Source organism: Agelaius phoeniceus, chromosome 3, assembly GCF_051311805.1.
Source record: "Agelaius phoeniceus isolate bAgePho1 chromosome 3, bAgePho1.hap1, whole genome shotgun sequence".
Taxonomy (NCBI): Eukaryota; Metazoa; Chordata; class Aves; order Passeriformes; family Icteridae; genus Agelaius; species Agelaius phoeniceus.
Window position 1 is genome coordinate 44,257,027 of NC_135267.1, and position 26,460 is coordinate 44,283,486.

The following is a 26,460-nucleotide window of genomic DNA, read 5'->3' on the forward strand; positions in this document are numbered from 1 at the left end:
TAAAAAAAGATTCACAAGAGATCTTGCTTTTGTAAATGCACCCTAAGTTTTTTCCTGAGGGGCATATTAGGAAATTAAGATTGTGTGGTTACTCCTTTGAGAATTGTCCATTATGAAGAAAGGCCCATGGGATATAAGTTTGGAAACTTCAAACAAGCAGTGTGCAAGAATCAGGATTGGTACTACCTTGATCTGGAACAGAGAACATGATACAATCACTCCACATTGCAAGCATTTTGCTATGTTATTATAGAAGGCTCATTATTTGAAGACTACCACTGTCATTTAAAAATGGGTAATAGTTATGATTTCAAATTAAACACTTAATGTCCAGTGCCATTATCAGCACACCTATCTGAAGATTGTTTTCTACATTAGATAACATCAGTGCAACTTGAGAGGGATCAGAGAGTAGGTTTCTTAGATAACATTAGAAGGGAGTGGTAAAACTTCCCTCCTAATATTTCAAAATTATCTTGCCATCACATCTGGCCATTAGCTTCCATAATATTTTTCCTGTTGAGCTAAGGTCACAGTAGATAGTTTTTCTAATAATAATAATTGTGTGAAACTCATAGGCTGATGATATTGCAGCCAGGCATCTGCAGGGTCTGTTTTTCACTATCATTCTGGCTGTAAATTACTTCCATCTTGGACAAAAGTGGCAAATCATCTCACTTTGGTGCTTATAATCATTAATCATATGAAAGTAGCACCGCCAGCCTGTTACTATGCTGGGTGATGTATAGCTTTGTAGTAAAAACCAGACTCTGTCCTAAAATGCTCACAATAAAAATAGGCATTTATACACACATGTGTAGATAAGCTTCAGCACCATACAAATGCATAATGGCTTGATTAGGATCACATGGCAAGTCCATCAAAAACATTATTGGTTCATAAATCTCTCTAGTCCTCACACACAATCTTAGGTTTCGAAGTGTGGTTTTTTGTTACTGGTCCAAGAACAAGCTCATAAAATACACCACCATGTCATCATTGTAGTTTCACTTAAAAGTGTCTTTGAGAATTCACCATACATTATTTCCAAATGTGTGTTATCTGGTACAAACAGTTGCTCAGGCTGCCTTGAATTTTTCATGGGCTTATGCAATTCACACAAACTTTAAAATTGAAGCTATATTCAATTTTCTTGTGTATTTACAGTCCAAGAGTCCAGCAATGTGTGGATACTTCTTTCAATGCATGGGGTTAATACCCTTGGCATGAAAGCTGATTCACCCATGAAACAATGACTTGCTTTTCCAGTGCATAGCTGACTTCCTAGAAACACCAGTTCCTTAAGCTACTCCCCTCTGTGTGGCAGCCTAGAAGGTTTAACATTCCTTCAAGGACCACTCATCCTATGCAGAGGAATGTGCTGTTTTAGTCAGTGGAATTGCCATTTACAGGATAACCAGACCCTGTTCTCCTATTTATTTTGCAGTCCCAGTTCCCTTACAATGTGCTCCTACTCTGTGTGCCCACACTTACAAAAGGCTTCAGGCAACAGCTCCTCTCTCAAGTTAAGGTCAATCAATACGGCTGATGTTTAATTATAGGTAGCTGACAGTGTCCTCTGGCATAGGCTAACGTTGTTAAATATAAGGTTTAAAAATATCCCTTCAAAATTAATTTTCTGCTTGTTTTTAGATGCCCTGTGTGTGCTGGTTCTTCTGTGACCTTGACAGGTCTGGCAGTGACAGCTAAAACCCTGCTTTACTTTGTCAACACTGAGATTCACTCCTACATTATAAAACAAGTCTGGGGGTTGTCACTATCTTCCACGCCACTGCATTTGATCTCGTCTGACAAAGGGGCATGAGATGGTTGTATTCATCTCATGAATACCCTGTTAGAGGTTTTTCAGCAGACACAGTCTGGGCTGTTTGCTTCTATTCACCACACGGTAAGAAAAGGACCATTTGCTTCTGTTCATCTAGTGTACTGCCAGAGAATAAGCTGTATTAAATGCACAGAGTCTAAAAGGATTTTAGTGATGTCTTGATTGTAACACTCTAACTTGAAAATTTCCAGCTTTAAAGAAAATATACTTTACATTATACAAGAGTTGCAGATCTTTCCTAAGATTTTTGTTACTCCTATGCTTTGTCAACAGTTTGGCTCCTAAGGGAGGACAGCAGTACTTAGAAGAGCTTTTAAGAAACCAAATTCACTAGGACACTGGTTCCTATTGTAGTAGGTCAGCATGTCTCCAGCTGTACTCTGATTTCCAGTAATAGACCTAATCTTCTAAAGCAATAAGTGATTGCAGCCAGGACACCTGCACCATTACACCAGGTAAGTCCAACCTCACCTCCTTCTATGCTTACCTTTGGGTCGGTCAAATTGTTGCTGAAAGGGCCCCCAGGAAAGGGTTAAGCATATTAATGAACTTGTGTGTTTAATGAAACGGAGATAGTGTACTTAAAATACTGAAAGAAAATTTAAAACAGTCCAGCATTGCAAAACAACTTTATGATGTTTTAGCTTAGGGTTTTGTAAATTCCTTGACTTCTCTACAGTCATGATATCCGTGATTTAAGTTCTAAATATATAAAACCTGTTTAATAGAATCAGTAACACTTGTAACAAAGAAGTACCTTCTATTCTAAAATGTCAAAGTATTTTAAACACTAAACAAAACCAGGGAGAATAGAATCTCTGCAGTCAGTGTTTTGAAATATAAAACTCCATGTATTTTAACCGAAACAAAAGGCAAATTTCTTACTATCTTCCCTGAAGATTCATAAGTAGGAGCTCTAATTAGATCTCATCCAGTTAAAACTTAACAATTAATCCAAACTGTCTTCAAAAGGATCAGTGCATTGTGATGTGCATTATAAAGAGAAAGAAATTATAGCTGTCAAGTGTCAGATTTTACTTCTGTTACTCACCCATCACTGAACCTTGAGACTAAGCATCTTATTTTAATATTTCTGAGCAATGTGATTTTAATTGTTGTGATTAAGGGATTGCAGAAACGTGTCCCACGTGAAGACGACACTCGATGAAGTATTACCTCTGCTTTTAGAATTACCTTTGATCGCACTTGTAAATTCGCAGTGGATTTCCCATTAATTAGTGTGAATTAGATAGTTGTGGCTGTTCAGTTTAGGTTAATTCTAAGTGTTTTACAGTGCATCACTAATTATTGGGGGAGAAAAAAATCCAACCCTTATTAAACAGCCCGCAGATGCAAGGGATGCGTTCACCCTGCTCCATGTATGTTTCTAGGGGCTGGCAGCTTCTGCACAGCGTTGGCCTTGGATACTTGCATAGATCCTAGCACCACCACCACGGGACCTCCTCGTCCCGCAGAGAGCGGCTTCTCCAAGGCCAAACACAGCGCAGGGAACTCAGCTCAATCCTTCTTCCCTCCCCGAGGATCCCATCCCCTTTTCCCGTCCGATTCACCCTCGGGAGCTCTGCTTCCCAGACATCGCGCCGCTCTTTTGTCCTCGGTGCGAGGCCTCGGCTGAGCTCCTTTTCACATGTGTCAACGCTGGCCCGTAATTAGCGCTCGCCGCACAATGAGCCATTGCCGCTCTGCAAAGGGCTCGGCGTGCGGCTGCTCCCGCCGGGGCCGGCCAGGTGCCCAAACACAGGCACCATTCCCCACTCTTGTAAATGCCGCGACTTGGCAGACGGACACGCAGACCGCGTCCTTTGTTCCGCAGTCGGGACAGAGCTGCCTTCGCAGTCTCAGGCTGGGCAGAGATATTTATCTCTACTGTGCTGTACCAGGTCCTGCCCGGGGAGTGGCGCGGGAGTTCCGGCTCGTAAAGGTGGGCCGCAAACACGCCAGCCCTCACCTGTCCCCGGAGGACAGGACAGGACAGGACAGGGCAGGGCAGGGCAATCCCCGGGGAAGCCGCGTTTCCCCCGGCACCGCGGGCGCTGATCCTTACGGACACCCCTTCGCTCCACCCGCGGTACCGGGGCGGAGCTCTGCCCGCCCCGCCCGGCGCCGCCGCGCCTGCGCCGCCCAAGGCGGGACACCGAGGAGTTCCGCGGCGGGTGGTCGGTCCCGGGCTGGGCGCCGTGGGACGGGCGGGTGAGTTCTCTGCGGGCACAGGCTGGGTAGGGGCAGCGCGTCCCGCAGAGCCTGCGCTCCCTCGGCTCCTGCCGGCGCTCGGACTTTGCCCGCGGCCGTCCCTGGGCGGGCGGGCTGAGTCTCCCCGCTGCCTCCGCCCTGCGGCTTCGCCCTGCTCCGAACCGGCCGCGTCCCGCAGCAGGAGCGACCCTCGGGGGGGCCCGGCCTGGCCCCTCCCGGGGCGTTCCGCCTCCGCGTCCGTACCGTGCTATTGCCTCATCGCCTAAAAATACCTTCCGGCTGGTTTGGCAGCGGCGGGAGGCGCGGAGCGTGTGCCCGGCCTGGCTCTCGGGGTGCGGGTGAGTTCAGGTGTCGCAGACGCGGGGTTGTCCCAAAATAGGTTCTTTGACCTGCTGTGCATGAGGCTAATCCGCACACAGAGCCGAGGTACTTGATTTATTTGTGGTTCTGAGCATAAAGAAGGGCTGGGTGGTAAATCCACAAAGCCAGCACGACTATCGAAACTTCTCACGCTTTATACGTGTTAGCAAGCATAGCATTTAATGTTCACTGGCTACCAGTTTGGGTACTTGTCTTATTAGTGAGTATTCTGTCTTTATTGGTTAAATTATTCTCTTCCTTCTTATGCTAAGTAGCCTGCGTGCTCAGTCTTTCTCTTCTTTTAGGTAGGTGATTTTCTTGAGTTGGTGATCTATAAGTTGCTTGTCGTGATTTTGCCCTGCCAGAATTACCTTTTACCCACTTGGAAGTGAATTCAGCACAGTTGCTGAGCTGGCTTTATTAGTTTCTTATCGTGGAAGTTCTGCCCAATGTCCTTGTGGCCTGTAAATTGTGCATTCTTTGTGTCCACCGTCAGTGATATATCCTTCTTCCCAAGCTTTGTTTAGCCTCTTCCCCTTTAGATCTGAGATAGTTGAAGCATGTCAAGTCCTAAACCTTAACAAGGCAATTCTACAGACAAGTATCTTTCTAACACCTGGACATCAAGGTTGGGGACAGGTTTCTTTCTGAGTGCACAGCTCCTTCCTCCATTCCAGCTGGAGAGGAAGCGTGAATGCTGTGGTTTGTACCTGAGCACATCAGTCATGTTCAGGCCATTAGGTTTGATGCTCATCTCGCTATTAATTTGTACTTGCTATTTCTCTGTAGCCTCCCATCTCTCTGTGGCATGGTACAGTGCAATTTTCAGCTGCAATTTCTGTGCTGTGCAGGGACAGACTGTGCTGTGCTGTGAGCAGCTCTCAACTGGAGAGTTTGTTCTGCCAAAGTTAGTAAGGGGTTAGCAGGCTTTCAGGGGAGGGGGCTGCATGTGCTTCTGTGGGTATTTCTGCCCTTCACAGCAAGGACAGCCTCACAGATAGTGTTTTGTTTCTCCTGTGTTGAAATAACTGGAAGTGTGGGCTCAAAAGTATTGACCATAAAATTATTTGCCCGGAAAAATATGCCTATTGAGGGCTGTCTGTTTGGAAATCCTGGCTGTGAAAGGCCATTGCTGGGTCAGTGGCCCATCTTGGTGGGGCTGTGTGGGAATGGCCAGGAGTATCCTAACCCCAATTAATAGATGTAGCTGTGGTGGGCTGCTGGCATTTGCAGCTTCTTGTTTTAAATTTAGTTTCTGGAGGTGGTAGTTCAGTTCTGAGGTACTTTTTGCCACTGACGCAAGAATTACGTACCAAAATTCTTACCATTTCCAGCAGCAGCTAGGGATGTCTGTCAGAAGTTGGTGGGAGGAGGTGGTTTGTGCTGCCTGGGTTGACACGCTGAGCTAAAGTGCTTGCAGTGCGTTCTGATGGCTGTGTTCTAGCAGCTTTTGGCCATAATAAACATCAATATGCTGTATAGGATGATTCTTCACCTAGAGAGATTAGCACAAACATTTCTTCGAAGTGTAATTGCTGTTGTACTTTAGAAGGAACAGCAGCTTTTACAGCTGACCAGTTTTGAATACTATTCATGCACATTTGAGGCCAGCCTAATGTAGCCAAAGAGCTAATTTGAAGAGCTGCTTCATTGTGTCTGTTTCTTTTTAACAGCTCTGATGACAAGTCACAGAGGATCAACAAAAGCAGATGGCAGGAGGTGGCTCTTGTTGCTTTGGGGAGTAGCCTACTGGAGTGAAAGATTAGAAGATAAGCACATTAACATAAACCACAAATAATTACTTTTGGCTAAACACAAAAAAACCCTACATGCCAGAGTGTTAAAACTGAATTTGAGAGAAGTTTGAAAAAATTATACTTTTTAAGCATTCTGGTTTCACTCTGCTCACTTGATACTGAGAGGTTTTTTTTTTTTCCAATTGCACTACGGAGTTCCAAGAGCAATAAACAGATATGCCTATAACATCATCATGTACCAGCACAGGCTTGCCTGATAGATGTAGGGCTCTGGCAGAACATTTGTGGGGGAAAAAAAAAGACTATACCTCATCTTGTGTGACATGTCAGAGGTGTGCAAAATATGTTTTGACTTAATGTGTAACAGCACCAGTTAAATTTAATGTTGACTGTTGTAGGTTTTTTTTTGGAGGCTTACATATTTTTCTACAGAATGTGTCTTACATGGATTTTAACTTTCAAATTGAGAGAATACCAGTATTCAAGTACCAAGGAGAATTAGTACTGCATGTGGTGGGGTTTTTTTTGTGTTTTTTTTTCTTTTTTAATTTGTGCTACAGTGGACATTGTTTTCCCCTAAACTCCACATCTTGTTAAATTAGATCTCAAAATCACGTAAAATTCATATTAGTGGTGTTGTGCTTTGTTCAGGAGTGTGATGGCTATCACTGCTTAGTTTGATGCCACACACAATGTCATAACTTAATCCTCAACCTGCCAGGAGCAGGCCATCATCTTTGTAAGCAGTGGTTGTCAGGGTTAACTCTCCGAGCACAGTTGCAACTGAAAATTTCTGGTTTCCTGTGGGTTTTTCCAATTTTAGAGTGATTTTATTTTTTAAGGGTGTTTTTGGGAGTTTCTGGCTTTTAGCGACTTACTGTGGCTTTCTTCAGAGCATTCAAAAGTGACTGTAATGAGATCAGTGTGGGATTCTTAATTTCTTTTGACTCAGCAGAGTAATCCTGTATCATATTTAGTACTTACAAATCCAAGATTTTCATGCCAGCTGACAGTGGGCCAGAAATGATAATTCACAGTTCCTGAATTGCTGCAACAATGTCTTGAGGTAAGGTAGGAAGGGTAACCTGACAAATCTTGCCCCTTTAAGTAAAGCACAGTTAAGGTGAAGGTCACTCAAATGCCTGCAGTGGCAGTGCAGTTTTTCTGCAACTATCTCATAATGCTGTGTAAAATCAGGGAAGTTTTAAACCATGCCACTCAGAAAAGATTGTGATTTTTTTCCCCTCCCTTTACAGGAGTATGGGCATGTGTTTTCACATCATACTGGTATAATTGTGAAATGTATTTTGTACATTTATGAAAAAGTAACCTTGCTCCTGAATGTCTGGCACAGATGTGTGGTTCATGTGTCATTAAATTAGAAACTGCAGGAAAACAAAGAACCATCTGGAGACTTGGTGGGGGGCAAGGTTGAGGTTTCTGGTTAAATGTATTACCAACACAGGAAAAAATATAAAGAGTGCTTCAGCTACAAAAGGAGACAAAGTGTGATAGGCATTTTGTTTTGTTTTGGCTTTAAACCATTTTCTTTTTGTAATTAGGGGAAGCACCAGAATGAAAGACATGGATAATATCAAAACTGTAAAGAAAGAATGGTAGGTGCCAGTTCTCCCTATTTTTTGTCTTCCTTTCCCATTGCTGTTTGTGTGTCCTGTCATTACTTTTCAAACTTTATGTTAAATTCTAAAATACAGTATTTTTACTGTACTCATCTGTTCCACATATACAGAAAAATCCTGTTGTTTTGCTGAAAGATTTTTCATATACCTGAAATGTTTCCTAGATGCAAGAAGCTGTGTAAATATTTTAATTTAAAATATTTAAAGGCAAGGCAGCCTTTCAAATTGCTAACTCACTGTGCAGCTCTGCATCTGACGTGGAGGTGTTTGCTTTTCCAGTTCTGTTTCTGAGGTAAAGCATAGTGAATACCTACGTTAATGCTTCAAGTTTCTTTTGTTCTATTAGAAAACTAAAATGTGGACAGCATACTTTTGAAATTTCTTCTTTAAAGTTATTGAGGTTTTCTTTTGTTTAAGATGTTAATCTCCAGGGATTCTTAGTGGTGCATAGGTGCATTGCAAACAATTCAATTTTATGCAAATGTATCTAATTAGCATTCCAGTAAGTATTGCTGCTCTTGAATTCAATGCAGAGTTTTATGTAAAATTGGATAATTTTTCAGGAGCTGGGATTTTTATTTTCTGAATTGCTGAAAACAGACTTTTCTGAATCTGCCTTAGGAGTAACTCCTGCAATGTTTATGAAAAGCTGCATAATCTTCTTACTATGCAGAGAACCTACACTGAGATAATCATTCAGTTGCATATTTCTGCATTTTGATTGGTGAAAATCTTACAAACAGCTGTCACATATACAGTGTTCTATAAAAAGATATGATTGATGCATCTTTTTTAATATCCTGGCAATCTCCACAGTGTTGAAGGCTTCCATTGTATTTCTTCAGTGTGCTCCAGTGGTGTTGAGTTACTTGAGTTTCCCTAATGCACAGTCCAAAACAGTAATGGTGGTTCTGGGATGGTGCTCGGAATGGGGAAGTTCAAGTTGGGGTTGATGAGTAAATCCTAGGGCAATTTTCTTGTTTTTTTTTTTTTAACTTATGGCAAAGGAGCCGTATCATGGAAATGCTTTAAGGAAAGCATTTCATTGGTGAGCAGCTAGGTGTATGATGGTTAGAAGTCTGAATAATTTAACTTGCATTCCTGGCTCTGATACCAACTTTAGAAGCTTTGCATAGATTAGTTCATCTTTTTTGATGACGTTCTTTAGCTTGTGCTTTTGAAGTGCAAATTGTAGCAGTTAGAGATTGGTAAGAAGTTTATAGAGAAGGCACAATGCAAGTTGACCTGATGTTTATACTCAGTAAATTGAGTAAGCTGGGTGCAGGAGAGTGTGCCTTCTATATTTCTTGGTACTGAGATTCTGAGGTACCTATTTGTCTTCTAATGTGTCCTCTGAGGAGTCATTTATGCTTCTGTCTTTGTTCTGCAGGGTGTGTAAATCAGGAACTGATGATCAGATTTTGAACGGTACAGAACAAAACTGTGACTACTTTGTAGATAACCTTTTTGAAGAAGCTCAGAAGGTTGGTGCTATGTGTGTGCCCCCAACTACAGTCAAGAACCAGGTAGGCAGTGAAGAAAAAAATAGTCATGTTTGTTATAACAGCAGTCCAGGACTATTCTGGAGAACAGATGCCAGAAGTCCAGCAGTGTTTTCCAGTCCATCAGTAAAAAAATACAGAATTCAGAAAGCTGTAGGAACAGCCTCCCATCTCCCAGTCAGCCAGGCCTTTGCTGCTGGGCTTTTGGCTCTCACTGCTTTGTAGTTGGTTTAGAGTCATTCTAGAACTGATGCTGGCATTGGCTTATGCACTTCTGCTTTATTACGAAGGAGTGAGGTGAGCAGGAGTTCAAGGAATGACAAGTACTGTTATATAAGAAGTTATTTAAGGAGCTGCAGCCTTTTAATGCAGAGGCATAGCCCAAATATTTTTCATTTGGTCTTATTCATATAATTATGGTTGTCGTGGGATGTTCAGTGTGGGCTTGTATCTCAGTGATTCTGTCCTTTTCGTGTTTTTCTGTTACTCATCAGTGACTGGTAAGGGGAGGGAGAAAAGGCCATGTAGGACAAAAATGACAAAAAAGAAATTTGGAGTGGGCATTGCTAGAAATTATGTTCATAGATCCTTAATTGACCCTGGAAGAAATGAAATGTCAGGAGCAATATCTTAAATTGCAGTCCTGAAATAGTGTTCCATGGCATTCGTTGTGTCAATGCTTAAATGGGAAGTTGGTATGGAATAATTAGTCCATGTTAAATTTGCATTCTGGCTCACTGTAGAGGAACCTTCCCAAAATTAGAACTCTTTCCATATGCATTGGTGCCATGAGACACAAGAGTTTTTGATGGAATCTAATCTTGCTGAGTGCTGTCTGCTTCTTTTGACAGATCATCCAATGGAAAGACAAGGAATTCTATTCAGCAGTTTGCACATGCTGTTTATTTATGTAGCAATCACCTAACAAGTCAAACTGGGGAAAAAAAAAAACCAACAAACTTGTCAGGTGCTATCAAGCCTCATTCAAACTAATTTTCAGCTGAGGTGAATTCTGCATTTGTGGCCTCATCTGTGGCCAAGTATCTGCCAAGACAGTGTTATTGCAGGGATCAAACCTCGATAACCAAATACTTCCTTAAATGGCATGGTGCATTAATATGAAAATACAATCTCAAATATCCATCTTACAGTTGGAGAGATTTCAATAAACATTACAATGGCTACAGGTTGGAGTAGTAGATGATTTCTGGCAAAGTTAAGGAATTACTGAGAATTTATTTTTTCATTCCCCTAACCACCAAGGTTTTGAATACACCCAGGAATTCTAGGGTAATATAAGTATATGACTGTCTGAAAGTAAAGTTTCTGATACTTGCTTCATTTCCTGAGTGAAAGGCTTCTGCATGCATAATCTCAATGCCTTTACTTTGAGAAAATCCTCCTGAATGATTGGAACAAGGCTTTACCCTAATAAATCCCCAGCTGGACTATTCTGGCACTTGGTGTTCCAACACCAGGCATGTATGCTCTCAAATTAGCTCTTGAAGAGTTGCAGCTGGCTGGGATAGTCCAGCTATTTTATTTTTTTTCCTCTGCTGAATTGAAGGAGTGTTCTTGATCTAGGAAGCCAGAATGATTGGGGGAAGGTTTGTTTATAACCCTGATTGACACAAGATACTTAAAAATGTCACTTAGCCCTTGCAGTTGCTGTGCCTGTTGGCATGGGGCCAAGGCAGATTACAGTGAGCCTGCTCTCAGTATTTTTAGTCCATGAAGTGGATGATTTATAATCACAGGGTATGTGTGTATACCAAGCTTCTTTTTCATCAGTGTTATAATGAGAACTGTTCTTACTCTGTAGGTTGATGTAATCATTAAACTTTGGAAAAATGGGTTTACGGTAAATGATGGCGAACTTCGGAGCTACACTGATGTTGCAAACCAGCAGTTCTTGGAGTCCATTAAAAAGGGGTAAGTGAGTTTTGTGTTCTTAACCAGTCTGAGTTAATGTGCTTTGGGCAGCACTTAGCTTATGCTCTAAATTTTTTACGTGGCTTTGCTGCACTGCAGTGTCCCTGTAGGAGCACAGGCCCTGCCAGTCTCGTTCCTGCAGTGCTAATGGCTGTTGGAACATCAACAGGTTTAACACAGCTCTCAGTGGCAGTAGTTGTACAGTTGCTGATGAATAGATAAAAGCCAGTGTTGGCAGGGGGCACAGCAGGTGCACAATGAAATAAAGAATAAATCAGTGCCCAATAAGAGCTACAGATCAAATGGTATTTTGACTAATGAACTCAGTGCAAAAGGGGTTGAGCATTTCTGGTTTTATGGTCTTTTTCTTTTTGTTGATGAAAAGCCTTAAATGGGCACAGATGTTCTATGTATCATCAAGTAACTCTGATCAGTCTTAAATTTCTGACATTTTTCCAAGTACAAACTTGCTGTTGTGTATATATAACAATCTTGCATAAATTCCTGTGTTAATAGCCATCTTACATTTTTCCCTGTATTAAAAGTTTACATGCTGTCCTGATTTCTGCTACTGTTTGCAGTTGTTGCTTTAAAAAAGGAGTTTGACCATACTAACCAGTGTTATTTTGAGCCTTTAATTTGTAGTCTGTTTCCTCACCATGTACAAATGGAGAGAAGAATATAATGTTATGGATAATGTAATTTAATACCTCCTTATCAAGCATGTGAAATTACTAAGTCATTATATTTTTCTTTTCCATATTTTGCTAGGCCGTCAAAAATACTAATTTTACACTATTTCTCCTGTATGTCTGTCACCTGTGTTAGTTGTAATAGCAATTAACTGCACTGTTTAAAGCCCTTTGTGTACATTCATCAAAAGTTTGCCAGTTTTATTCCACTGTTTGCCTGTGAAGATGCTAATTATGAGATGGTTTCTGCATAATCATTGATGGTGGAGAAGCATTCAGTACAGCCTCTGTGCCATCTGAGCCCCACCACCCAAAATTGTACTGTCTGCCTCAGAGCTCAGAGACAAAGGCATTGTTGTATTCTGCTTCATGCAATTAAAGCATTACCAAGTTGATGTTACTGCACTAAAGAGTGGAGCTGTTAGTGATGATACCATTTTTTGAAGCTGAGATCTGTGTTTGTCATTAAATACTTTGTGTGTAAACTCAGTTCTTCCTCTTTAAAAGCCTTTTTCTTTTTTTTTTCCTATGGAGATAAAATAATTGAACCCTTTGCAGCAGTGTATGGCAACACTGAACTTCCTACACATTATGTGTTTAGAGTGGTAACTGCTGAGTAAATTTGAACATCATTCAACAACTTGCATCATAGGGGTTTTTTAATTATATACTTTCTAGTTAATTTGCTATTCAGGAACTTGAAGTTATTTGTATGCTATGTTCTTAACCTAACTCTTAGTAAATACTTGTGAAGATGTTTTTTAAAAGCATCATTCTTGAAGGGCCAGATGTTGAACAGATATTAATCATTGGTCTATTTTGTGTACTGAAAACAGCATAGTACTTTTTTTTTGACCTTTTGTTTTTTTTTTTTTTTTCTTAAGGGAACTGCCTTTTGAGCTGCAAAAAGTTTTTGATAAGGAGGAGGTAGAAGTGAAAGTGGAAGATAAAAAGGATAAGGTGTATTTGTCATCGAAAAAGCCAATGTTTCATCCCTTTTCTGGACATGGTTACAGATTAGGAAGGTGAGTAGGCTGGTGTGATCTATGATTGAGTAGCTGAAGGGAACTATACCTGTGGTGAAGGATCAAAATTCAGGTGGCAAGCAATCTCTGGAGTTTTCTAGTCTAAAATCCTGCTCAAAGCAGGGTCATCTGTGGAGACAGATGAGGTTACTTAGGCTTTTATCCAATTGGGTCTTGAAATCCCATAAGAGCAGAGGCTGTGCAGTGGCTGTGCAGTCTTTAGTGCTGGACTGTCCTTATGGGAAAGAATATTTTCCTTATATCCAGTCTGAATGCCTCTCATTGGAATTTCTGTCCACCATAATGAGCATCACCTCCTCCTGCAGACCCTGGCAGGCTGCTTTTATGTGCCCCACCACGACCACCATCTCTTCCACAGGCTGAGCAAGCTGCTCTCCTCCAGCATCTGCTGACAGTGTGAATGCTCCATCCTGCAGGCATCTTGGTGTCTCTCCATGAAGCTTGGGGGATAATTGGCTCCCACAATCCACTGGACGTGTTGCTGTGTTGATACAGCCAGGAAGCTCTTGGCTTTCTTTGTTCAAGGTCTCAATATTAGCAGAATTGTTTCCAGCTGAAATGCTGTCACTCTTCTATTCCGTGATTTTAGAAAAAATAATCTCTTTTTAAGCTGTATTAGCAATAATTTGAGAAGAGGGGGAAATATGACAATCCCATAAAGAGAACCAAAGAAGTAAGAGGTTATTGGCATTCTCTTAAAATTGTTCAGTAATTAATCATGCATGTATTGCAGTAAGGCATTTTAGCATTCTACAATGATCCGTGTCTTTTTTGTAGTTGGAGCGTGTCAGCCGCTCATGCCAATGCTGAAACTGGACTTGATTTACAACCAAACAACTATTGTCTTTTGGAAGGCTGTTGTAGGGCAACACGCCAGGAGTTCGTTTATTTGATCCCTGTGACTTTTGCTTACTCCAGCCACATTATCTGCTTGAATATCCCTGTCATGCAAGACTTGTGTGCCTATAGAAGCAGGCTTTGGCCTAGGGACCAGGACATGTTCAGTGACCAGTTGGCACTGCTGAGTGACCTGCAGGCTGGAGTTCCTAGGCTGTGGTGCAGCCTTAGGTGAACAGCTTGTTTCAATTAAGTGGGAAGGGTTTGGCTGCTAAGGCCCAGAGCTTGTGCTGAGGGAAAGCCTGACCTGGGCAGGAACAGCTGAGGCAGGGGAAGATGATAATGTGCAGAGCAAAAGACTGATAAAGGTAAAGGGTGAGTGGTTCCAGGCTGACTCAGAGAAGCAAGTATCTGTTTTATGAGTTTCATCTGTTTCTGTAGTACAGACCATTGAGTAGATACAGTGGGAAAACCTTCCCTTGAGAGATAGGTGAGATGCTGGAAGATTTGCTTTTGGTGGCATGGAAATCCTGAGCAAACAGGGGTCAAGAACTTAACCTTGTTATATCTACAAGTAGAGCTGTTCATAACAAAACCAAAAAGATCTTCAGTGTGCTGCTAAGCAGTGCTAAATGCTAGGTTGTTCAGTCACTTCTTGTGCTCTGCCATGCCTACAGCAAGTAATGATCTTGCTTCCCAGTAGGCAAGTTAGGTTTCAGAAACATGCTAATCTGTGAATTTTGGTTCACTGGTCTTGTACACTGAGACATTCTACAACTTGCTCAGCATTTTTTATTATTTTCCTACTCTTCTTTGTCTATTCTGTGCTGTGCTATCAAAGCCTTTTCCTTAAAAATAAGTTGATATTAGGGCTGATGTTGGAACCATGAGCCATAAGTATTCGTACTCCATAAAGTAGTGCTCACTTTCTGCTGTTGATAGATGTCCATTGCATGAATACACCACACTTGGAGCAGAAAAGCTTTGTGGGGCAGCAACAGAGCTGACTGAGACCTGGAACAAGTTTTAAGCTATAGAACTCCTTTTCTGTGATTAGAACTCCTTTTGTGTGATTAGTCAGAAATGAGAGAGACAAATGACTGAAGAGTTTACTTTAGCTTATAGCCTACCTAAACCTCTGCTTAGCAAATGAACTTATAAAATTAATCTTGTATATTTTGTCAAGTGTTTCCAGGATTTTGTAATGGATGAACCATTTTCAATTGGTCTATTGACTAGTTCTCAAAACTTTAGTTGGAGGATCTGGAAATAACATATATGTTGATATAGCTCAGACAAGCTTGATCCTCTGCCTTTTTGTTCTACAGGAGAAATAAGTAAGACATATCAAAATTTTCCAATGTGCCTTACGAACCTATGTAACTAATGGGTATACTCTGTTTTATCTATCACTGTCCAGCTGAATTTCAGAGTTTGGGATTTATGACTAGATTTTCAACCCCACTTTTCTATTGAGCTAATCTATGCACCTCCGAGACAGCCTCAGAAACATGTTAATTGAACTATTGACTGAAACCCCTTGTAGCAAAGCAAGCTTGCTCTGTAACCTCATTAGGCTAAAGCATTGTGTGTCAAGCTGCCTAACCATCAGTCAGGGTAAGGCATGACACCTAACTGCTGGACTTTTTCTTGTCAGAAAATTGACAGGATGCTCTTAGGTCTCTTCAATCTCTAGTTTACATCTTCTGTTGATAATCTTATAAAAGAATAAGCCTTAAAAGGAGTTACAATGCTTTGATCTCAGGCTAATAATAATTACATTCTTGGGTTTTGGCTTTAGTCAAAGCTCCCACCACTAGATGGCTTTATCTGTCAGCTCTGCAAGAGAAAAGTTTTTACATATAGAAGTGCTTTAGATCTTGGTGAATACAGATGCTCTAACTTTCTCTTAAAGCTTCATTTAATGTGCTGGCTTCAGTCTCACACACATTTGCTATCGAAAGAATCACCTCCAGTGCCTGCTGCATATGGAGATGTGACTGTGAAGGAGGTTGGTTTGGAAATGACACCAAAATCTGTGTCCTTCTAGGCAGTTGTCTGAGCTACAGCTGAGACTGATGTAGCCCAGCCCAGCCTGAGCCAGACACTACAGCTGGACACATCTGCAGCCTCTGCTGTCCTGGAGGCAGCTCACTCACAGGAGTTCTGCAGTGTCTGAACCAGCAACTGAACAGCAAGAGCTGGGCATGGCTGGACTGAAGTATGACTTGAAATTTTTTTTTTTTTCTCTGCCTGCAAAACTGTTTAACATTATCTTGCTGGTACTCAAGCTTTTATTCCTGATCTGGAGGGCAATTAAGTTTTATTTCGTATTGAGGTCAAGCATGAACAGAAGCTGTTTGTGAGGCAGGTAGGTGCTAGTACATCACCCGTACTAGAAATGCCAGAATATTTTACAGATGTGCCTCTTGTAATTTGTTGGTGCCAAGTCCTTGTGCCCCAGCTGATTTATGTGTAATGCAAAACAGTTCTGTACCTTTTACCTGTCTCCAGTCACAGTGAACATCTCTAATTGCTCACTTGGAAATGAGATTTCTTGATTCTCATTCTTTTTGCTGTTTCTGTGGAAGATACAAAAAAGTGCCTCTGCTGGCTAATAACCTAGAAGTTAGGGCAGCACTTAAATGGGCAATAAAAGTTTTTGAAATAGCTCTGACTGAACTTGCACTTAAGACTCCAGCTTTATTAGCCTGAACATATTAAGTCTTTAGCTAATAATAAATTAGCTTTGACTTTTCCGCCTTATGAATAAACTAATACAGGTACAAGAGCATAAGAACGGGGTTTGTCTGCAAAGCAGGTGTGCAACATAGTTACAACTGTTACTCTGTGGACTTCAGTTACCCACTTTTCTCTCAAGAAGCTGTAACTCAACCAATTTTCTGTGCAAAGAGAGCTTTTCTGCAAACTGCCATGTAGTGCTCATGTAGTCTGTGACCACAGCTGAGCTCAGAGGAGAAACTCCTTTAAATCACTGCTATTGTTCTGCAAGCAAACATCTGGTTATACTCACGGGAGCTGAGAATGTGCCCATTGGATCAGGCCCAGTGAGGATTTAAACTGTACATGCTGAACAAGCTTAGTCATGAAAGAAGCACTAAGCTCTAGGCATTTCTTCAGCATAACATTTTTTGCCAGCAGTTTTTTTGTTTGTATTTTAAGACTATGCACTTGGACTGAGGTTGATGTATTCTGTTAAGTCATTTTATGAATCTTTGCCCCTGTGGTTTGGTCAGCTGTGGAAAATGCCTTAGGAAAAAAAAAATCCAACTGCTGTGTGCATCAGTCTGGGTTTTTCACATTAAGTCAATTTTTCTGATAGATGAGTAATTCTTCTAAGCTGAGATAGATGATGCTGGAGTCTAAATCAAGGCTAACAACATTCAGTTAAATTGAATTACTGTAATCACATTACCCTGAAAATTAACTTTGAGTATGCAAATTCAATACTCAACCCCCTTTAAATTTCACCTGTGTGATTTGAGTACAAAAATGGATGAGGAATCTTCAGACAGTTTTGTCTCTTGTATATTCATATTTAATCCTCTGATATTTAAAGCTCCTTTCTATCTTATAAAAATGTTAAACACAAGCAAACTGAAATTGTTTAGTATGTTTTAGTCAGTAAGTGAAAATAATGGCATACATGTAGGAAATAAATAAGGAAGAAAGAAAAAAGCTGATATTTATGTTACTGTTCCTATATTTGTTAAAATAAAAAGTCATCAGCACACTCTGCTATGGGGCAGAAAGCTCCAGAAGCAGAGGTCTGGGGGGAAGTTTGAGCTTGCATGTGAATACAGAAGCCATAACCTCATGTGACTTTTCTTTTCAGTGCTACTCCAAAGATAATCTCTAAAGTGAGAGACGATCATCCAGGACCTGATGACAAAAGACACCTGCCTTTAGTACCCTTGAATGATTTGGAGCCTATCACCAATGTCCAGATCTGGTTAGCTGATGGGGAAAGGATAATTCAGAAATTCAATGTTTCTCACAGGTAGAATTTATTTAACTGTCATATATATTTGCATCTGAACTATATATCTTAATGCCTGTACATTTAAGTCTTTAATTTTTATGACTAGTCTACCTCCTCAGTCCACTTAGCATTGGACTGCCCTTCAGTTGTATTTGGAAAATCTTTGAAAATTTGAGAAACCTTTTAGCTGACAAGCAAGCATAAGAGAAATGTGAACTGTTAAAAGTCAGGTCATAGCTGAGTGTAAAGGAAAATCTGAGAAAACTGTAGGAGTTCTTTCTGGGTTAGTGAAAGTTAAGGTGTACATATTGCTCATTACTAGAAGAAATAGCTTTTAACATGATAGATCTCTCACAAAACAAATACATGTGGAACAAATGGCGTAGTAAAAAACCTGCTGGTCATTGGGCATAGGCAGCACCACATGTGAGAGCTGGAGAAAGGGACTTCAAGTTAAGCCAGAGAAACCTCTGGGGAGGGCTGGAGTTGGTGCACTGGGCAGGGAGGTTCATCCCCTGCATGTCAACGTGGACAGAACAGAATGCACACAGTATGTTTAATTCTTAATTAATAAAATTTCTGGTTCCCAAAGAGGCTTAGAAATGAGGATAATGTCAGAAGGTGTCAGCACAGCACATGTATGAAGGAGCTTTGAGAAAGTGGGATTAACACCTTACCATTGAATTGCAGAGCTACTGTCTTTAGAGACCTTTCTCAATTCTGAATTTGAGAAATCACTGATGTACTGTACACTCATGTCATGTGGAAAGGATATGTTTCCTGTGCTTCTCTGTGAAGCAGTTTAAAGGTATTACAGATTTAATACAACCCAGGCTGCTGTCAAGATAAACTCTGTATGTCTGTGGCTGGTCAGAAGGAAAGCTCAGCTCTTGAAGGTTAATGACTGTAGTATTTTCTTTGACTTGTACTAATTTATTACTGTTAGCAGCCTGATCTATGAACTGAAACACTGTTGTGATGTACTGTTGAAGGGTAAATTGCTATTTTAATTATCAATGCTTCATTGAAGGGCTTCATATCTCAATTATTCCAGGTCCCACACACTTAAGTATATTTAGAAGCGTTTTGTCTTCATAGTAAATAACCATTCGAACAGCTGCTAAGTGTTTTTGAGAGGAAAAAAACATCTGAGATAAGCAGAAAAACAGCTCTACTGGTGTAATGCTCTTTTTGAAGTACTGTGCAATAAATATTCTATCATAACATAGCCTCTTGCCACAAGACCAGCACGTTTGTGCTGTACACAGTACTTGTGTATAGCCTGATAAGAACTAGAGGGAAATCCTTTTAGAGCAATACCCTTAAGAGTGATGATTGCATACACAGCACTCCTTTCAGTGCACGAGACAGCTATTTGTTAACTAAGGTATAGATTAATAGCATGTAACACATATGTAGCATATTACCCAGTGTCTGGGTAAATTGATGACTTACAGCTCTTGGCAGTTAGATTGTGTAGGTGCTGGCTTAGATGTGAGTTGATTCCTGGTGAAAGATGGGAGCAGAAGCACAGGAAGCATTGTAGTGTTGCAGTGTGGGGAATTGAGACGTGAGAGTGCAGCAGCTAGGAGAGCAGAACTGTAGGAACAGCACACAGAGCTGTGTCCTGGATTGAGCTGTGTCCCCTCTTCAGCACTTACTATGTTTGGAGCATCAAGTATGGAGCCTGAAAGGAACTTGTTCACCCAGAAGCAGAGAACTGGTGGCTAATTGCCTGAGTTGCTCTTAGAACCCAATGAAATTTGATATAATGCATGTAGACACCTGTAAATGTCCAACCAGAAATTTAGTCCTGCTTGAGGTTTTTCAGGCTGTTGACTTACAAGACCAAGCAGTGTCTCTGTGTTGAGGTCTGTTGCACAGGAATCAGTTTTTGTTTTGCTGGCTGTGTCTGTCCTGGAGAGTGTGGCTAAGGCTTGGAAAATCTCAGGCATCTGTAATGCTAAAATGTTAGGATGGCATTGCCCCAAGCCAGCCAGCACTTCCTCAGTCAATACCTAACCATCCATGGCTCAGCTGTTAGCTCAGGTCGTGGACCATTCCCAGGAGACAGTAAACCTCATGGGTGACCCTCTGCATGGGGGAGAGGAAGGATGAATTTAGGAATTTGCCAGCAGCCAGTCTGCCAGTTGGCCTCAGGACCAGGGAATGGACATTGATACTATGTTTATTTTATTCATACAGATGTATCTTCTCATCTTCATTTTCTAATTAAATGAGTCGATCCTGATTCTTCCACAGCAAAACTTATGTCTTGCTCAGCTGTTGCAAGGCTCTTCACAGATTGAGTCTGTAGTGAGTTCACCATGCCCCTGCTTTGGGAGGATGGGACCATACTTAGACCTAGTCAATGTATCAGCTGTCCAAATAGTTTTTGCAAAGCCTTTTTCTTAATTTTTTATTGTGGTTCCGCCACATGAACCACACACTGGAGGCATCTTTATTCTAGCTCTTGGCTATAGGACCCTCAGGTCAGAGCTCCACCAGCTGGTTAGGAAATGGTAGGTGTGTGTAACTACCATCTGAGCCACAATGGTGTGTTTGAGTGCTCAGAATAACATACTCATGCTTGGCCCCTTGGGACTACTCAGAGCATGCAGACCTTGGTCCTTGCCTCCCAAGTGGATCAGGCATTTCAAGATACCACCTCATCTGTACTGCTCTAGTTCTGTGCTCTCAGGCGTTCCATGCAGTGGTGTTGCATTCCTGTCCCATGGTGGCTGTGTGTGTTATGCACGTGTGTGGGGACTGCAGTGTCAAAACTCTGAGTTTTTCTTTCTCTCTTCTCAGAATCAGCCATGTCAGAGACTTCATAACAAAGTATCAAGGATCTGAGGGAAGTGTTCCCTTCACACTGACCACCTCCCTGCCTTTTCGAGAGCTGCAGGACGAGACACTCACGCTTGAGGAAGCAAAGTTGCAAAACGCCGTTGTTGTTCAGAGACTTCGGAAAACAACTGAACCTTTCAGACTCTTGGTGATAAAAGCACCTGACAACGACTACAAAAGTGCTGCTACACCTAATGGACAACTCAAGAATGAGCAAAAAAATGCTATCAATAGTACACGATCAAATTAGCTTTACAACTGACCAAAAATTATCTGCAGGGTGAACTAGGCAAAACCAAAAATGTAACCAGCAATATGTGGATGCCCTCACATCCTCATGCACTGTGCTCTTATTAGAGCAGAATGGGTGCTGTGCTGTCATCTGCTATAATAGAGGTATTTTCAGCTACATTGGGTAGTCAGAGCCTGGCTGTATAATGTAGCAGAGCTAACTGTACAGCAGATCATCCTTAGAATTTCCTTAGGTTAAAAGCTTCTTAGTATTTAATAAGTGGGTCTAGGTGGAACAGTTCTCTGAGACTTAACTACTGATAGCACCTTTTAAGGAAAAATAGTATTTATTTTTGCACTTTGGACTAAAGTGAAACATTTCACTTACATTGTAGTGTAAACTGCTGCAGTTTGCATTCTTCTCACAGTAACTCTTTGACAACTAGTACTGCAAGCAAGCTCACATTTGAATTCTACCTTGAAAATCTTCAGGATGTAACTTTTGTCACAAGATTTGCAGTGTAATAATGTTCTGTCAAGTTTCCACATGGTGGTAGGTGCATGTGTGAGAAGATACAAACGAGATAGTTTGGTGCATACTGCATATGAAGTGCCTCAAAGTAAGCTCTGAAGGAATTGTTCTTACCAATGGTTGAAGTGGTTTCTGCTTCTTTTGGGCTGCTACGGGTGTCTTGCAGATCAGGTGATGTTAAACTACCTAGCTCATCAGCTTAGGGACCCACTTGTAGCTTTGTCACACAGAAACTTCAGCTGTTTTGGCTATCACCAAGTAGGAGTAGTAGTTGAGAGGGACACAGTTGTTTTTGTACTGTTTATCTGCCTCTGTCCTGAACTGCCCAGCTGATGGAGACACTAATTGCATGTGGTCAAGTTTCAAAGCTGTTGAAAATCCTTACTTGAAAACTGACATTTTTCTCTCCACTTTGCCCCATTTCCATCCAAATCTTTTATTTTGCTGTTCATGTACTTGAGGAATAAAGTTTGTAGCCAACTACTCCATGTTTTGCTAAAAGAGAAAACAACAGAAAGACTTAATATTTTGTACTGTGTTTACTAAGCCTGTGGGTTTGTGAAAGGAACTAAAATCTCCAGGTAAGACATATCCCAGGATCTTCAAGTCCTGACTCCTCTGTGCTACCTCTGCCAAAGGATGGTTGTTGGGGTTGTACTTCTTTTGTGTGGTTAAGTGAAAGTTGGGTTTGGGTTTTCCTGGTTTTGTTCTAAATAGAAAAGTACTTAATTGGAGCAACTTTTATTCTAAAAAGTAGTGAGACTTCAGAGTAGGGATGTACTCTCCTTCATTCCCAGGGATATATATAAAACTGGTTTGCTTCAGCATCTCTCATGGTGTGTTTGAAATGAAAGTCAACTGGGCAAATATCTATTTAGTGTCCTCAGAAAACAACTCTCTGGAAACTATGCCTTTAAATACTTTCCAGTGCTATAAACTTCCTGTGCTACTGTGCCATTCGGCTTTATGTAGCAAGTGGTACAATTAAATTTTCTTCGTTCTTGCACTGACTCCTATATGAAAAACAAAAATATATGTGCAGACAAATACATTAGTAAAATTGAAAAAACAAACCGTGTACATACACAGCTCCAATCCTCAGTACCCAGAGCTTCCTGAACAGGGAATTTAACCAGTGCTTTCAAATTTATCTTAATATAAAACATAGTATTAGAAAAGCACATGTGGTTGATTGTGAGTTCAGTTGTTCTATCTAAAAGGCACATGAAATGTCAAAAGTAACAGTGTACTACTATTCATGCATTTGCAGCACAAAAATTGGAAGAAGTAAATAGTGTAAGTTTGAAATTGAAGGGGGGAGTGTAAAATTCTAAATTTTGCTTGTTAGCCATTGGAAGGAGCAGTAAATTTTGTATTTTAACGTTGATTCATGTCTGCTACCAGCATTTTAAGAGATTGGACAGTTAGGTGCTTGACTAAAACCAGCTGTCTGACTGCGGCTTTGGTGTACTTGAGAGTGCATTTGCAGTTTGAAAGTGTTATGATCTTAATTACAAAATGAGAGAAAGTCTTTGGGAAGTCTGAAGTGATGCTGGCTGCATTTATCCCACACTAGATTAGAAACTGTCTTTATTTAAAGGCAGCAAACTGTAATTAAATAATTTATTTCCTAAATTTCTTTGAAATTAATAGAAGACTTTCCTAAATCTAATTGGTTTTGGTGTAGCTACGTGTAGTGTCTGTAGATAGCAATTTTGAATTGGTCAAACAACAGCATAAATGGCTTGATCAGTGCTAGAATTTGTGAAACACAAAATACCATCAATTATTCATTGTTTCTTCACAAGCTTTTGCTATTTTGAGTAAAGCCTTGCCTGAAGATATTTTACATTAAAACTGAAACAGCCAAGAGAAGAAGAGCAAAAGGAAATGTTTTCTGTAGTTTTCCCTTTATGAAGAAACATGCAAATGCAGGAAGAAAGTGTTTAATGTGTTATGAAGACAGTGTGTAAAGACAAAACAACCTAAATGTTGAATTTGAATGTTAGATGCATACCTTGTATTTAGCTTGGTACTGGCCAGTCTGTCTCAGTTTTGAAGCTCATCTGGCATCAGCCTATAGGGACCCCCTTCAGAGAGTTTTCAATAAGGTGTGTTAGGGCCACAATCTCAGTTTTTTGTTAAAGGTCTGGTTTTTAGAAAATCCTTTAATATCCTGTTCAGAATTTGGCGAATATGCTGTAATTATTCTTACCAAACGAGGCTGCACAGGATTTTAGTCAGTACTTCATGGCATGGTTTGCAGTGCCTGCCCAGTACCCAGTAGGTGACCCTGTCAGGAGCAGAGCCCTTTGAATCAGTCGCACCAAAAGCCCTGGGTGTAGAGATTGATTAGTCATCATCTCCCCAAGACAAGCAAGTCACAAGTCCTGTTGGCTTCGTTAAACCCTCTTCTCTTAGGCTACCTCACTGTTGAAAGGATTCATACTTCAAAATGCAATTTGTATTTCCTCTGATGCAGGGCATGCCTGCAAGAGCACTTTCCCAGGGGCAGGGTGGTGGTGAACTGGTGTATCCTAGATAAGAGTGTTGGCTCGGGGGCAGCAGAATCACAGAATCAATGAGGTTGCAAAAGATCTCTGAGATCATCGCGTCCGACTTTGGGCTGATCACTACCTTGTCAACCGGACCATGGCACCGAGAGCCGCATCCAGTCTTTTCCTTCAACAGCTCCAGGGCCGGTGTCTCCATCGCCTCCCTGGGCAGCCCCTGGCCATCTCTATCCACCCTAAGGGCAGAATTAGGAGCCTCTGTCCCCGCAGTGTCCCGGCTCCAGGGCGGCTGCTGTGTGATGACAGCGTTCTGTCCGGCATGGTTCTGTATCCCTGCACGTCGGGAAACCGCGCATCTCTTCAAGGGGCAGAGGAGGCGTTTTGGGGCTGGATGAAAACAGCCCCGGCCCCCTCCAGCCCCGTTCCCCGTCCTTGAGCCCCTTGAGCTGTGGAGCTGTGACCGCCGGGAGCTGCCCCGCTCCTCTCCCCGCGGAGGGACCGAGGGCGCGGGCTGTGGGGGCTCGGCGGGGCGGGGGATCCCCGTCCCGGGCCGTGAGGGCAGCGCCGACGCCTTCGCCCCTCCTGGGCGCTGGGAGAGGGCGGCGAGGACACCGCCCGCTGTCCCTGGGCTCCGCTCCCCGCCCCGCCCCGGGCGCGCAGGTGTCGCTCGGGGTGGGATGGCCGCGGTGCCATGGCGGGGGCTGCGAGGGACACCCCGGCGGGCGAGCAGGAGGTAGGGGCTGCGAGGGGCAGGGCGGCGGTCGGGGTGTTGGGGAGCCCCTCGGACACAGCCCTGGGCGAGAGCAGGGTCCCGCCACGCCGGCGCTCCGCTTCCATCGCGGGCGGGTCGCGGGCACTCGGCGGGGCCGGGGCAGCCCGGACGCTCTGAGGCCGCCCGGGTCTGTGCGGGGCTTCGTGCGCGGCCCCAGCCAGTGCCTGGAATAGCTCCTGGACCCTTCTCGCCACCCCTGCGCCCGCCGGGCAGCGCCACGACCCCGGCGCTTTCCCTGGAATGCCCCGCACGGGATTCGCTCGCTGGCTGCTGCGGTGCCAGGGAAAAGCGCCTTCGCTTCCCACCTCTGTCCCCTCCAGGGCTGCCTCCCGGACAGAGGCAGGTGGGATGCGGGAGGCAGGTGGGTTGGCTCCCCCGGAGCCTCAGAAACTCCCAATTTTCAGGGGTGTGTTGGGATGTGAGCGAGGGTATCCCACGCTGCCTGCCCAGACTCGCTGCTCGCCGCGGGAGGAGCGGCAGGCAGGTGAGGGTGAGCGAGGACTGCCCCACTCCATGGCTCTTGAGGGAACACCAGGTGAAACTGGGAAGGGGCAGCTTCCAAACGGAGCGGATGAGGAAGCCTTCCACAGCATGTTGGGGGCATTCAGCCCACGGAGCTCTTCAGACACCTGGCATGTCCTGTTCGGGCTTGAGTTTTTGTGTTTGGAAAGCATCTGGGTGAATTCACGGCATAAGTCTGTCTCATGTTGCACAGATGCACCATCTTTGTCTCATGGAGTTCCACAGAGCTGCATTGCCAGCAGCTGAAAGAATATCCTGAGAAAGCACCACTGTATCCCACCTTACTCATACACCCTTTCCTAGGTGTCTGCACACAAGCCCTGCTCCTGTTTTCTTCCACTCAAGGGCGGGCTGATGTCACTAACTAACCTGAAACCAGTCCTCAAGATGCTTGCTGTGAGGGACCTGGGATGCAACCCGTGGCTGCCACACTCGTGCTTTCAAGAGGCAGTTGTTTGGTCACTCACAGAACAGAAACATGACCAGTGTTAATTCCACGTTGAGAGAAAAGCTGACTCAAAAGCTGCTCCTCGCTAGCTACATTTCATTGTTTCTCAGATAAACCTAGACTAGCATTTATCTTTGAGTCACAGGTTTCGCTCTCTGTTCTTACTGCTTTTAAATTACTTGTTGGTTCAGTTCTGGACTCCACTGATAACGAATAGCTCAGGACAAAACTCTGCGGCTGCTCCCTGTCCCTGTAACACAGTTGCTGAGTTGTTTTCAATGAGCTGAAACACTTTCTGTAGAAATAAGATGTTCTGCTATAAATATTGTATTCAATTTCTGTTCTGTTGGGGAAGGGAAAATTTACAAGTATGGTTTTAACTTACAAGAGAATTAAAAATAAAGGAACTACAGTGTAGGAGAAGCATTAATTTTCCATAACAACGTTTAAGCTTTCTATTTAAGGAGCAAAATCAAATCTCTCAGCTATTATGCTTTCTTGGTTTGCCTTGAAACACAATTAAATTTGATATGATGGGAGCGTGTATAAGTGAGAAATTTTCAAGTTAATCTGAGAACAAAAAAAATGGTAACTTTCTTTGACCTTCTGTCCTCTTTCCTCTCATGCCATCATCTCACATTTCTCCTAAAGCTTGTAGAAGCAATTTGATGTTGATGTTCAATTAGGCCACAGGGGTCTCAAAAAAAATTTTGATAGTACTTTTATGTTTCATTCCTGATTTGACTTATGCATTTCTGTCTCTAAT

The 26,460-nt window shown here is 42.4% G+C and overlaps 2 protein-coding genes across 12 annotated transcripts in view; both read left to right on the top strand.

The window, feature by feature from the left end:
- The first annotated feature begins 1,669 nt into the window (after nucleotides 1-1,669).
- UBXN2A (UBX domain protein 2A) lies at nucleotides 1,670-21,963 on the top strand. 6 transcript variants are annotated; one of them, XM_077175129.1, is made up of 8 exons: nucleotides 1,670-1,909; nucleotides 2,120-2,301; nucleotides 7,737-7,790; nucleotides 9,205-9,340; nucleotides 11,139-11,248; nucleotides 12,825-12,965; nucleotides 17,680-17,844; nucleotides 20,638-21,963. In XM_077175129.1, the coding sequence occupies exons 3-8, from the start codon at nucleotides 7,750-7,752 to the stop codon at nucleotides 20,924-20,926; spliced, it is 882 nt and encodes a 293-aa protein (XP_077031244.1). In that variant the 5' UTR covers nucleotides 1,670-1,909; nucleotides 2,120-2,301; nucleotides 7,737-7,749; the 3' UTR covers nucleotides 20,927-21,963. The 6 variants fall into 6 exon arrangements, with proteins under 6 accessions (XP_077031244.1, XP_054485091.2, XP_077031245.1 ...); XM_054629116.2 differs by lacking the exons at nucleotides 1,670-1,909; nucleotides 2,120-2,301 and adding an exon at nucleotides 3,955-4,057; XM_077175130.1 differs by lacking the exons at nucleotides 1,670-1,909; nucleotides 2,120-2,301 and adding an exon at nucleotides 3,955-4,057 and having other exon boundaries at nucleotides 9,205-9,298.
- Nucleotides 21,964-24,500: 2,537 nt separating this feature from the next.
- MFSD2B (MFSD2 lysolipid transporter B, sphingolipid) overlaps nucleotides 24,501-26,460 on the top strand; it is a 38,985-nt gene continuing 37,025 nt past the window's right edge. For 3 of the 6 annotated variants that reach the window (XM_054629178.2, XM_054629176.2, XM_054629175.2), the window contains exon 1: nucleotides 24,501-24,685. In XM_054629178.2, the coding sequence (XP_054485153.1) occupies nucleotides 24,644-24,685 (42 nt within the window). In that variant the 5' untranslated portion in view covers nucleotides 24,501-24,643. Of the gene's footprint in view, nucleotides 24,686-25,013; nucleotides 25,086-26,460 lie in introns of those variants that run through there. The other 3 variants (XM_054629174.2, XM_054629177.2, XM_077175131.1) reach the window with 2 other exon arrangements.